The 14,584-nt window shown below is 39.3% G+C and overlaps 1 protein-coding gene across 6 annotated transcripts in view; it reads left to right on the top strand.

Annotated features, from left to right (window-relative positions):
* SPAST (spastin) overlaps positions 1-14,584 on the top strand; it is an 89,275-nt gene that overhangs the window by 61,657 nt on the left and 13,034 nt on the right. For all 6 annotated transcript variants that reach the window (XM_032172628.2, XM_032172630.2, XM_032172629.2 and 3 more), the window contains 4 exons: positions 7,823-7,898; positions 8,135-8,226; positions 8,371-8,450; positions 13,198-13,240. In XM_032172628.2, the coding sequence (XP_032028519.1) occupies positions 7,823-7,898; positions 8,135-8,226; positions 8,371-8,450; positions 13,198-13,240 (291 nt within the window). The remainder of the gene's footprint in view (positions 1-7,822; positions 7,899-8,134; positions 8,227-8,370; positions 8,451-13,197; positions 13,241-14,584) is intronic.

Below are 14,584 nucleotides of genomic sequence, written 5' to 3' on the forward strand. Positions count from 1 at the left end.
GGCCTACAGCAACCATTCTCTTTTATCCATACTTGTTTCAAGAGTACTCTGTTTCATCTTCATGTTTCCAGAAACAACATAGCATTCATGATCTTAACCTCCCATTCTGATACTGCCTGAATATCTTGAAGCAAGTTTACTTTTAAGAAAGTTGAGGCTGCTAATCAGCTTAAGGAGATTTTGGGCTGAGACAATGGGATTTTCTAGATATACAATCATGTCATCTGCAAACAGGGACAGTTTGACTTCCTCTTTTCCTAATTGAATACCCTTTATTTCCTTCTCCTGCCTGATTGCTCTGGCCAGAACTTCCAGCACTATGTTGAATAGGAGCGGTGAGAGAGGGCATCCCTGTCTTGTGCCAGTTTTCAGAGGGAATGCTTCCAGTTTTTGCCCATTCAGTATGATATTGGCTGTGGGTTTGTCGTATATAGCTCTTATTATTTTGAGATATGTCCCATCAATACCTAATTTATTGAGAGTTTTTAGCATGAAGGGTTGTTGAATTTTGTCAAAAGCCTTTTCTGCATCTATTGAGATAATCATGTGGTTTCTGTCTTTGGTTCTATTTATATGCTGGATTACATTTATTGATTTGCGTATGTTGAACCAGCCTTGCATCCCAGGGATGAAGCCCACTTGATCATGGTGTATAAGCTTTTTGATGTGCTGCTGGATTCGGGTTGCCAGTATTTTATTGAGGATTTTTGCATCAATGTTCATCAAGGATATTGGTCTAAAATTCTCCTTTTTGGTTGTGTCTCTGCCTGGCTTTGGTATCAGGATGATGCTGGCTTCATAAAATGTGTTAGGGAGGATTCCCTCTTTTTCTATCGATTGGAATAGTTTCAGAAGGAATGGTACCAGTTCCTCCTTGTACCTCTGGTAGAATTCAGCTGTGAATCCATCAGGTCCTGGACTCTTTTTGGTTGGTAAGCTATTGATTATTGCCACAATTTCAGAACCTGTTATTGGTCTATTCAGAGATTCGACTTCTTCCTGATTTAGTCTTGGGAGGGTGTATTTGTCGAGGAATTTATCCATTTCTTCTAGATTTTCTAGTTTATTTGCATAGAGGTGTTTGTAGTATTCTCTGACGGTAGATTGTATTTCTGTGGGATCGGTGGTGATATCCCCTTTTTCATTTTTTATTGCATCTATTTGATTCTTCTCTCTTTTCTTCTTTATTAGTCTTGCTAGCGGTCCATCAATTTTGTTGATCTTCTCAAAAAACCAGCTCCTGGATTCATTAATTTTTTGAAGGGTTTTTTTGTGTCTCTATTTCCTTCAGTTCTGCTCTGATTTTAGTTATTTCTAGCCTTCTGCTAGCTTTTGAATGTGTTTGCTCTTGCTTTTCTAGTTCTTTTAATTGTGATGTTAGGGTGTCAATTTTGGATCTTTCCTGTTTTCTCTTGTGGGCATTTAGTGCTATAAATTTCCCTCTACACACTGCTTTGAATGTGTCCCAGAGATTCTGGTAGGTTGTGTTGTAAATCTCCTTAAGCTGATTAGCAACTTCAGCAAAGTCTCAGGATACAAAATCAATGTACAAAAATCACAAGCATTCCTGTACACCAATCACAGACAAACAGAGAGCCAAATCATGAGTGAACTCCCATTCACAATTGCTTCAAAGAGAATAAAATACCTAGGAATCCAACTTACAAGGGATGTGAAGGACCTCTTCAAGGAGAACTACAAACCACTGCTCAATGAAATCAAAGAGGATACAAACAAATGGAAGAACATTCCATGCTCATGGGTTGGAAGAATCAATATCGTGAAAATGGCCATACTGCCCAAAGTAATTTATAGATTCAATGCCATCCCCATCAAGCTACCAATGACTTTCTTCACAGAATTGGAAAAAACTACTTTAAAGTTCATATGGAACCAAAAAAGAGCCCGCATTGCCAAGTCAATCCTAAGCCAAAAGAACAAAGCTGGAGGCATCACGCTACCTGACTTCAAACTATACTACAAGGCTACAGTAACCAAAACAGCATGGTACTGGTACCACAACAGAGATATAGATCAATGGAACAGAACAGAGCCCTCAGAAATGATGCCGCATATCTACAACTATTTGATCTTTGACAAACCTGACAAAAACAAGAAATGGGGAAAGGATTCCCTATTTAATAAATGGTGCTGGGAAAACTGGCTAGCCACATGTAGAAAGCTGAAACTGGATCCCTTCCTTACACCTTATACAAAAATTAATTCAAGATGGATTAAAGACTTACATGTTAGACCTAAAACCATTAAAATCCTACAAGAAAACCTAGGCAATACCATTCAGGCCATAGGCGTGGGCAAGGACTTCATGTCTAAAACACCAAAAGCAATGGCAACAAAAGCCAAAATTGACAAATGGGATCTCATTAAACTAAAGAGCTTCTGCACAGCAAAAGAAACTACCATCAGAGTGAACAGGCAACCTACAGAATGGGAGAAAATTTTTGCAACCTACTCATCTGACAAAGGGCTAATATCCAGAATCTACAATGAACTCAAACAAATTTACAAGAAAAAAACAAACAACCCCATCAAAAAGTGGGCAAAGGACATGAACAGACACTTCTCAAAAGAAGACATTTATGCAGCCAGAAAACACATGAAGAAATGCTCATCATCACTGGCCATCAGAGAAATGCAAATCAAAACCACAGTGAGATACCATCTCACACCAGTTAGAATGGCCATCATTAAAAAATCAGGAAACAACAGGTGCTGGAGAGGATGTGGAGAAATAGGAACACTTTTCCACTGTTGGTGGGACTGTAAACTAGTTCAACCATTGTGGAAGTCAGTGTGGTGATTCCTCAGGGATCTAGAACTAGAAATACCATTTGACCCAGCCATCCCATTACTGGGTATATACCCAAAGGAGTATAAATCATGCTGCTATAAAGACACATGCACACGTATGTTTATTGCGGCACTATTCACAATAGCAAAGTCTTGGAACCAACCCAAATGTCCAACAACAATAGACTGGATTAAGAAAATGTGGCACATATACACCATGGAATACTATGCAGCCATAAAAAATGATGAGTTCGTGTCCTTTGTTAGGGACATGGATGAAACTGGAAAACATCATTCTCAGTAAACTATCGCAAGGACAAAAAACCAAACACCGCATGTTCTCACTCATAGGTGGGAATTGAACAATGAGAACTTATGGACACAGGAAGGGGAACATCACATTCCGGGTATTGTTGTGGGGTGGGGGGTGGGGGGGGCGGGGACAGCATTAGGAGATATACCTAATGCTAAATGACGAGCTAATGGGTGCAGGAAATCAACATGGCACATGGATACATATGTAACAAACCTGCACATTGTGCACATGTACCCTAAAACCTAAAGTATAATAAAAAAAAAAAAAGAAAAAAAAAAAAAAAAAAAAAAAAAAAAAAAAAAAAAAAAAGAAAGTTGAGGCTAGGTGTGGTGGCTCATGCCTGTAATCCCAGCACTTTGGGAGGCCAAGGCAGATGGATCACTTGAGCTCAGGAGTTCAAGACCAGGCTGGGCAACATGGCGAAACCCAGTCTCTACCAGAAATACAAAAAATTAGTTGGGCGTGATGGCGTGTGCCTGTGGTCCCAGCTACTTGGGAGACTGAAGTGGGAGGATTTCTTGAGCCTGGGAGGTGGAGTTTGCTGTGAGCCGAGAGATCATGCCACTGCACTCCAGCCTGGGTGACAGAGTGAGATCCCATCTCAAAAAAAGAAAAGAAAAAGAAAATTGAAATGTCTGGTCTATCACTTTGGCAGTTCTAGCTAATACAATTTTTTCCTTATGTCTAACTGAAATCTGCTTTTTCTAATTTTTACATACTTGATTTAACAAAACTCAATTTTTTTTTTTTATGAGACAGCCTTTCAAATATATAGGAACTTAATGTTGTATCTGCTTCCCCTGGCCCCCAGGATAGTTACTATTTTAGTTGTCTTTCTGTGGTCTCATGCCAGTTTGTCAGTATGCCTAGACAAGAACTGAATATTTTACCTCAGATGTGACCTGACTTTCAAGACTTAAAAAGGATGCATTGTTAAAAAGGCGCAGTGGCTCACACCTGTAATCTCAGCACTTTGGGAGGCCGAGGTGGGCGGGTCACCTGAGGTCAGGAGTTTGAGACCAGCCTGATCAACATGGAGAAACCCCGTCTCTACTAAAAATACAAAAGATGAGCTGTGCATTGTGGCACATGACTGTAATCCCTGCTACTCGGGAGGCTGAGGCAGGAGAATCACTTGAGCCCAGGAGGCGGAGGTTGCGGTGAGCTGAGATTGCGCCATTCCACTCCAGCTTGGGCAACAAAAGCAAACTCCATCTCAAAAAAAAAAAAAAAGCATTGTATAATATGTAGATGTTCTATCTCATGATATATCCTGAGAAAGCTTTTGGGAGGAACTGCATCATAGTCATGGACAACATTTGTGTTATTAAAATATCTAGATTATTTTCCACAAAAAATCAGTTACACATGTATCTTAACATGTTGTATTATTGTTTAACATTGTTTATTGAATAACTTACATGTGGAAAAGTATTTATAGCATAAGTATACAGCTCAGTGGATTAGATTACCACAGAGCGAATACACTTCCATAATCACCACCCAGGTCAAGAAATAAATTGTTACCTGTGGCCCTAAAATCCCTCCAGGCACTCCACCATCTTTATCCACTCTCCTCTCCCTCAAGACCACTAGACTACTAACATCATAGACAAAGCTAGCATGCCTTTGAACTTTATATAAATCTAATGATACAGGATTTTGTGTGTATGCGTATTTGGTTTCTTTCATCAGCATTATATTTGTGAGATTTATCCAGATAGTTGCAAGTAGTTGTAGTTGTGCTTTTTTACACAAATAGATTTAATTTTTATATTTTTCTTATATGTCCAAACTGTTAACCTGCTTATCTAGTATTCAAAAAAAAAAAAAATGAACATTCACATAGTTCTTGCCAGTTTACAGTGTTTTTCCACACAGTCTTCAAAATGTAGTTTGGTCTTCAGTGCATCAGTATGCTGCTAGATTTAAATACTAGGAAAAAAAAATCAGAGACGTTAATAATATTAACTGTCACCTCCACTAGAAGATGGTCTCCATGTGGGCAGTAATATTTTTCTTGTATTATCTCTGCTAAGTAAAATCTTCTGTAAGTTTCTTTAAATATTTTAATAAACCATAGTACTAAAATGTTCTCAATATTCTAAAGTAGTTAAGAGTAACTATAAAATGGTACCTGTTTTCCTTATCACACTTTACTTCCTATGTGAAATTTTACAAGTTGTTATTCTATTTATTTATTAATTTATTTTTTGAGACAGGGTCTTGTTCTGTCGCCCAGGCCAGAGTACAGTGGCGTGATCATGGCTCACTGCAGCCTCAGCCTCCTGGGCTCAAGTGATCCTCCCACCTTAACATCCCAAGTAGCTGGGACTACAGGCACGTGCCACCATGCCCAGCTAATTTTACAAAATTTTGGGGGGCCGGATGTGGTGGCTCACGCCTGTAATCCCAGCACTTTGTGAGGCCGAGGCAGGCGAATCACAAGGTCGGGAGTTCGAGACCAGCCTGGCTAACATGGTGAACCCCTGTCTCTACTAAAAATACAAAAAATTAGCGGGTTGTGGTGGCAGGCACCTGTAATCCCAATTACTCAGGAGGCTGAGGCAGGAGAGTTGCTTGAACCTGGGAGGCAGAGATTGCAGTGAGCCGAGACTCCGTCTCAAAAAAAAAAAAAAATTTTTTTTGTAGCGACAAGGTGTCACTGTGTTGCCAGGGCTGGTCTCAAACTTCTGGGCTCAAATGATCCTCCCATTTCGGCCTCCCAAAGTGCTAGGATCACAGGCATGAGTCACTGTGCCTGGTCTTCAAGTTGTTATTAAAGCATGTTTACCCACATTATGCACATGGTATAATGGAAAGTGTTGTTGTGGAAGTTAAGAGATAGGGATTCTAGCCTAGCTTTTTCTTTTTTTGAGACAAGGTCTCACTTTTTCGCCTCAGGCCGAAGTGCAGTGGTGCGATCTCGGCTCACTGCAACCTCCGACTCTTGGGTTCAAGCAATTCTCCCACCTCAGCCTCCCGAGTAGCTGGGATTACAGGCATGCGCCACCACGCCCGGCTAATTTTTGTATTTTTAGTAGACACAGGGTTTCACCATGTTGGCCAGGCTGGTCTCGAACTCCTGACCTCAGGTGATCCACCCACCTTGGCCTCCCAAAGTGCTGGGATTACAGGCATGAGCCACTGCACCCAGCCTCTAGCATAACTTTTACATCCTGAACTGGCCTTAAGAAAGTATAACTTTTGGCCTGTTTCATCTATAAAATGTTAATGTCATAGGAGATGATCTTTTGAGATTTCTTTCAGCTCTGATAATTTTGTGTGTGTGTGTGAGACGGAGTCTTGCTCTGTCGCCCAGGCTGGAGTGCAGTGGTGCGATCTCGGCTCACTGCAAGCTCCACCTCCTGAGTTCATGCCATTCTCCTGCCTCAGCCTCCCGAGTAGCTGGGACTACAGGCACCCCCCACCACGCCTGGCTAATTTTTTGTATTTTTAGTAGAGACGAGGTTTCACTGTGTTAGCCAGGATGGTCTCGATCTCCTGACCTCGTGATCCGCCCGCCTCTGCCTCCCAAAGTGCTGGGATTACAGGTGTGAGCCGCCACACCTGGCCTAGAATATTTGTTTTGATTATTCTAAATCTGGTGACATTTCTTTTGTTTTTAAGTTAAATCTTCAGTAAAAAGAATAAATGCCACCTAGAGGACAGAAAAATTTTTACAGTGGATTATCACAGATCTCATGACTCATTACTATGGTGTATAAAATGGCCTTTGTATGGTGTCAGCACCTGGGAATGTCTCAAGGGGTGTTCACTGACCTTCTGGACTATCTGGAAATATTTTGATATTTATTGGCTGGGCACGGTAGCTCACACCTGTAATTCCAGCACTTCGGGAGGCCAAGTTAGGTGGATCACTTGAGGTCAGGAGTTTGAGATCAGCCTGGCCAACTAAGTTAGTTGACTATTTGTGAAATTTCCCTCTCCAAATAGGAAAGATATTATTGGAAACATTATTCAGAAGGAAGAAGTTTTAAAGAAGGGCAAGCTTAAAGACTATCTAATGAATTTACCAATATAGTAAAACCCTATCTCTACTAAAAATACAAAAATTAGCCAGGCGTGGTGGTGGGCGCCTGTAATCCCAGCTACCTGTGATGCCGAGGGATGAGAATCACTTGAACCCAGGAGGCAAAAGTCACAGTGAGCCAAGATTGCACCACTGCACTCCAGACTGGGCTATAGAGCAAAACTCTGTCAAAAAAAGAAAAGAAATTTTGATATTTATGTGAGAATGACTTTTCACGGTGTTCTTAATAGAGCAAGTTTTGTTTAGGAGAGCACATTCCAACTTACTTGCTTCTATAAATATACCCTGTAATCTAGGGCTTAAAGAATATGTACAGCGTCTTTTTCTCTCCCCTAGTCTTCCCCTTTTCTTACTAGTTATATCCTCGACTGAATAGCTGTTTCATTCTCAAGTCTTAGAAATGCAGGGTGAAGCAAAACAGATGAATTTTTAAAGCACTTACCAGGCTGTATGAAATCACAGTCTGTTGTCTAAAATTGTAAGGGACGGTTCAGTATTACTCTCCCCTTTCTCAAACCAAATCTTTGGTTGTTTTAAGGAAGGGAAATTAAATTCCTGTGTGCTAGATTTTCAACATGAAATTTAAAAAACTGGAATAATATTGCATTTTATGTGTATAACAATATAATGCTTTGTTTTAGGTGGGAGAAGGAGAGAAATTGGTGAGGGCTCTTTTTGCTGTGGCTCGAGAACTTCAACCTTCTATAATTTTTATAGGTAAGAACATATTTTCCAACTAAGTTAGTTGACTATTTGTGAAATTTCCCTCTCCAAATAGGAAAGATACGATTGGAAACATTCAGAAGGAAGAAGTTTTAAAGAAGGGCAAGCTTAAAGACTATCTAATGAATTTCATAGGACCCACTATATTAATAAGTAGTAAACTAGATTAATCTCAGATGACTCACATAGCTTGGTCTTTAATTAAAGTCTTATACTTGTATTTCCTCTAGATGAAGTTGATAGCCTTTTGTGTGAAAGAAGAGAAGGGGAGCACGATGCTAGTAGACGCCTAAAAACTGAATTTCTAATAGAATTTGATGGTGTAAGTGTTGATTATGATATTTTTAATGTGGCAGCATTTTAGTATATATATTTTCCTATTAAATGGCCAAGGTTAAAAATACAAATATCTTTATATTTGTTATTACTTTTCTAAATGAATTGAAAAAAGATTTTTTGCTTGTAGGTACAGTCTGCTGGGGATGACAGAGTACTTGTAATGGGTGCAACTAATAGGCCACAAGAGCTTGACGAGGCTGTTCTCAGGTAGGGAGATTTATATGGAAATACTTGCATTTATTACAGACAATATTTACTCATGTGTCCATCTTACATATTATTTCCTTACTCTCAGTTTTAAGACTAAATTCACTATTTTCTTCCAGTACTATCTCTAGCCTCTTGTTACCAACTACATAAGGATTCTGAGGTCAACAGCTTGATATCAGGAGAATTAGTCTAGTAAAGGTTTAGTTACGGTTTTAGGCAAATTGGTCAGTTCTTCTGGGTTTGCATTAAATTATCTTTAAACTTCAAAATTGATTCTTACCGTCTTTTATTGGGCTTCATGAGAAGATGATCAAATCAGGGTTCATGGAAAATGTGTTTTCTGTTCTTGTGTGTTTGAGCCAGTTTATTCCCTTCATACTGGAAGGATGGTTTGGCTCAGCATAAAATTCTTGGGCATCCTTTCCCAAGGAATTTACAATATTGCTCCGTTGTTTCTAGGATTGGCTGTAGTAGTGTAAAAGTCTGAATCCAACTTGATTTTTTCAAATTTGTAAATTAACTTGATTTTTTCTCTCTTTATTGGATGGGTTACCTGGGTATATTGCACCCAGGTAGTGAGCATAGGGTGCCGTAGGTAGTTTTTCAATCCACACCTCACTCCTTTCTTCCCCCATGTAGTAGTCCACAGTGTGTATTGTTCCCATGTTTATGTCCATGTGTACTCAATTTTTAGCTACCCCTTAAGAGAACATGAGCTATTTGGTTTACTGTTCTGCGTTAATTGGCTTAGTATTAAGGCATCCACCTCCATCCATGTTGCTGCAAAGGACATTATTTCATTCTTTTTTATGGCTGCGTAGTACATAGTATTCCATGGTGTGTATGTACCACATTTTCTTTATCCAGTCCACCATTGATGGACACTTAGATTGATTCTGTCTGCTGTCGTGAATAGTGCAGCAATAAACATGAAATACATTATACCAAAAAATGCTTTTTGGTATAATGATCTATTTTCCTTTGGGTATATACCCAGTAATGGGATTGCAGGGTCAAAGGTCTGTTTTATGTTTTTTGAGAAATCTTCAAACTACTTTCTACAATGACTGAACTGTACATTCCCACCAAGCAGTACATATGCTCCACAGCCTCACCAACATCTGTTATTTTTTTACTTTTTCCCGCTAGTCTCTAGACAATATGGGATGTTTTTTGCCATTTTATTAATAGCCATTCTGACTGGTGTGAGATATCTCATTGTGATTTTGATTTGCATTTTTCTGATGGTTAGTGATGATAAGCATTTTTTCATGTTCGTTGTCCCCTCGTATGTCTTTTGAGAAGTGTCTGTTCATTTCCTTTTTACCCATTTTTTAATAGGGTTGTCTGTTTTTAGCTTGTTCAATTATTTGAATTACTTATAGATTCTGGATATCAGACCATTGTTGGATGCAGTTCTGTAGGTTGTCTGTTTACTCTGTTGATGGTTCTTTTTGCTGTGCAGAAGCTCTTTAGTTTAATTAGGTCCCACTTGTCAATTTTTATTTTTGTTGCAATTGTGTTTGGGGACTTAGGCAAAATTTCTTTCTGAGGCTGATGTCAAGAAGTGTATTTCCTAGTTTTCTTCTAGCATTTTTATACTTTGAGATCTTACATTTAAATCTTTAATCCAACTTGAGTTAATTTTTGTATATGGTGAAAAGTAAGGGTCCAGTTTCATTTTTCTACATATGGCTAGGCAGTAATCCCCACGCCATTTATTGAATAGGGAGTCCTTTCCCCATTGCTTGTTTTTGTCAGCCTTATCAAAGATCAGATGGTTATAGGTGTGTGGCTTTATTTCTCAATTTTCTATCCTGTTCCTTTGGTCTGTGTGTCTGTTTTTATACCAGAATTATGCTGTTTGGGCTGCTGTATAGTTCAGTTTAAAGTCAGGTCACGTGATACTTACAGCTTTGTTCTTTTTGCTTAGGATTGCTTTGTCTGTTTGGACTCTTTTTTTGGTTCCATATGAATTTTAGAATAATTTTTTCTAATTTTGTGAAAAATAACATTGATGGTTTGATAGAAATAGCATTGAATCTGTAAATTACTTTGGGCAGCATGGTCATTTTACGACCAGAGAAATCAGGCAAGAGAAGGAAACAAAAGGCATCCAAATAGGAAAAGAAGTTGTCATACTCTCTCTCTTCACTGGCAATATGATTCTATACTTTGAAAACCCTAAAAATTCCGTCAAAAGGCTACTAGAACTGATAAATGATTTTACCCCAAGATTCAGGATACAAAATCAGTGTACAAAAAATTAGTACCATTTCTATACGCTAATAATGTCCAGGCTAAGAGTCAAATCAAGAACACAGTCCCATTTACAATAGCCACAAAGAAAATGAAATACTGGCTGGGCACAGTGGCTCACGCCTGTTGTAATCCCAGCACTTTGGGAGGCTGAGGCAGGTGGATCACCTGAAGTCAGGAGTTCGAGACCAGCCTGACCAACATGGTGAAACCCCGTCTCTACTAAAAATACAAACAATTAGCTAGGCGTGGTGGTGGGCGCCTGTAATCCCAGCTACTCGGGAGGCTGAGGCAGGAGAATCGCTTGAACCCAGGAGGCACAGGTTGCAGTGAGCCTAGATCGTGCCACTGCACTGCAGCCTGGGTGTGAAAGAGCAAGAATCCGTCTCCAAAATTAAAAAAAAAAAAAAAAGAAAATGGAATACCTAGGAATACAGCTGATGAAGGAGGTGAAAGAATCTGTACGAGGAGAACTGTAAAGCACTGCTAAAATAAATCAGAGATGACACAAATAAATGGAAAAACACCCCATGCTCATGGATTGGAAGAATCAATATCGTTAAAATGGGAAATTTATCTTAATTTTTTTCCCTAGTTCATTTTTCTGTTTTCTTTTACACATAAATTATGTGTTATGTTACATCCTTTTGTTTTCCCTATCTATAATTTTCTTCTTAATCCTTTTAAACTCTTAGGTCTTTTTGTAATTTTCTTCTTAATCCTTTTAAACTCTTAGGTCTTTTTGTTTTGTTCTGTTTTCCCAAGCCTGTTGCCTTTATTTCTTACTGGGTTAGTATCTAATCTCCTTTCTGCTATATCTTGTATAACTCTTCTTTCCTTGGTGGTTTTTTATTCATTACTTTCCTGACCTCTGTTATTCTACTTTTCATCTTGTTTTATTTCTTTGAGCATCTGTATGTTATTTCCATAAGCTCTTACATTTCATTGGGCTCTTGTTTCATAGAAAACAATTTTTTTGGGAGGACAGACCACTTGAGGTCAGGAGTTTGAGACCAGCCTGGCCAACATAGTACAACCCTGTCTCTGCTAAAAGTACAAAAAACCAGCTCGGTGTGGTTGCACGCACCTGTAATCCCAGCTACTCAGGAGGCTGAGAATTGCTTGAACCCAGGAGGCAGAGGTTGTGGTGAATCAAGACTGTGGCACTGTACTGTAGCCTGGGGGACAGAGCAAGGCTCTGTCTCAAAAAAAAAAAAGAAAACAATTTTTTGGTCAGGCGTCATGGTGGGTCACCTGTAATCCCAGCACTTTGGGAGGCCAGATCACTTGAGGCCAGGAATTCCAGATCAGCCTTGCCAACGTGGCAAGACCCCATATCTATAAAAAAAACTTAAGGATAAAAAAAATTAAATTTTTAAAAAATTAAATTATTTTATTTTGTGGAAAGATATTTGGTCATAATTTTAGTTTGCTCTATGGCAAAATCTTCTCATGCATGTTCTTCATTTTATCTAGTTTATTGTGTTTTGTTTGCTCTTTTTTGGGAGCAGGTTTTGTTTTTGTTTTGTTTTGTTTTTTTTAAATGAGCCCTGTCCTGGTTTTTCCTTTTTGCTTATTATTTTTCTTTGAATAAAAGGAGTTTTCTTGGAAAACCTAGTTTTGGAAGGATATTGTAGGGGAAGGGATAGGTATCTTGAGTAGTCCATGTATACACTAAACTAACATGCAGCCTCCCTCACTTACAGTGAAGCCCTACCTAATAATGAAGTATATGTGTGTGTAAATAAGAGATAGGGTTGATTTATTCTTCTACTAAAAAATATTGGTCACTGCAAGACATTGTCTTCCCGCCAGACTGTTAGATGCCGTCTTATAAAGATAATTCATCTTACAGTTTCTTCGTTCATTCTTACCTTCCTTGCCATTCCTATGCTATCAGTTAGGGTTTACATGGTCTGCAGAGCCAGGCCTCATATGCTTGTTTAAATGTGGAGGGACTGGCCTTATTACCCTTTAGGGTGTGCTATCTCTTTTTGGGAGGAAAACTGTACTCTGACAGTCATGTCCATGATCTTCAGTGGCAGATCCTTTGTGTGTCTTCCTTTGTCAGTGTAATTTTCACTGCCCTAGGCAGTTCACCTTTATGTATTTTAGTTCCATAAATGTTACCTAGTTTGTTGATGAAGTGTATGTTTCTGTTTCTATTATCCTTGCTGATTTTAGTGTTTTTCAGATTCAAGAAGATTGGAGATCTACTTATATCAGATATTTTGTTTGTTTTAAAGCATTACTGCTATTAAAAACATATACATACATAAATGATTAATTCTAACAATACCGAATTAAGGATTTTAAACATTAACTAGCGTTTTAAAAGAGTAACAAAAATATTTTTACATTGATAACTACCAAAATGCATTCCAGTGCCTTGAATATTATATTTTAAAAGCTTTTTCCTGTCATTTGCTGCTTCAGCTTTAAATTCAGAATTATATTTCTAAAAGTGCTGGATTTTTTTTTTTAGGCGTTTCATCAAACGGGTATATGTGTCTTTACCAAATGAGGAGGTATGTATCTGTGTTTGAATTTTTTTTGTTTTAGAGCAGAAACAAGAACTACCATCTTGACAATATTAAGTCTTCCAATCCATGGTACAGCTACTTTGGAAAACAGTTTAGTGGTTTCTTGAAAAGATGTACATAAGCTTACTTTCAGACCCAGCAATTTCACTCCTAAGAATTTACCCAAGAGAGACAAAAATGTATGTCCACACAAAGACTTTACAAGAATTTTTATAGCAGCAATATTAATAATAGCCAGAACTACAAATGATCTAAAATGTTCATTTTGGTGAATAAACAAATGTGGTGTATTCATTTAATGGATACTGTTATCCATTATACATGCTGCATACTCACTTCATATATTAAGTTTTTTTTTTGAGACGGAGTCTTTCTCTGTCCCCCAGGCTGGAGTGCAGTGGCGCCATCTCAGCTCACTGCAAGCTCCGCCTCCCGGGTTACGCCATTCTCCTGCCTCAGTCTCCCGAGTAGCTGGGACTACAGGCGCCCGCCAACACGCCCAGCTAATTTTTTTTTTTTTTGTATTTTTAGTAGAGACGGGGTTTCACTGTGTTAGCCAGGATGGTCTCAATCTCCTGACCTCGTGATCCGCCTGCCTCGGCCTCCCAAAGTGCTGGGATTACAGGCTTGAGCCACCGTGCCCGGCCCATATATTAAGTTTTATGAATGAAACTCCAAAACATTATAAGTGAAAGAAGCAAGATGATATATGTCGCATATCATATGATTCTGTTTATATGCAGAAAACACAAATTTATTTTTTATTTATTTTTTTGAGATGGAGTCTTGCTCTGTCGCTCAGGCTGGAGTGCAGTGGCATGATCTCGGCACACTGCAACCTTCACCTCCTGGGTTCAAGTGATTCTCCTGCCTCAGCCTCCCGAGTAGCTGTGACTACAGGCATGTGCCACCACGCCTGGCTAATTTTTTTTTTTTTTTTGAGACGGAGTCTCGCTCTTTCACCCAGGCTGGAGTGCAGTGGCGCGATCTCGGCTCACTGCAGGCTCCGCCCCCCAGGGTTCACGCCATTCTCCTGCCTCAGCCTCCCGTGTAGCTGGGACTACAGGCGCCTGCCACCTCGCCCGGCTAATTTTTTGTATTTTTAGTAGAGACGGGGTTTCACCATGTTAGCCAGGATGGTCTCGATCTCCTGACCTCGTGATCTGCCCGCCTCGGCCTCCCAAAGTGCTGGGATTACAGGCGTGAGCCACCGCGCCCGGCTACGCCTGGCTAATTTTTTGTATTTTTAGTAGAGATGGGTTTCACTGTGTTAGCCAGGATGGTCTTGATCTCCTGACCTCATGATCCGCCCACCTCAGCCTCCCAAAG

The sequence above is a fragment of the Hylobates moloch genome, unplaced genomic scaffold, assembly GCF_009828535.3.
Source record: "Hylobates moloch isolate HMO894 unplaced genomic scaffold, HMol_V3 SCAFFOLD_13, whole genome shotgun sequence".
NCBI classification, from domain to species: domain Eukaryota; kingdom Metazoa; phylum Chordata; class Mammalia; order Primates; family Hylobatidae; genus Hylobates; species Hylobates moloch.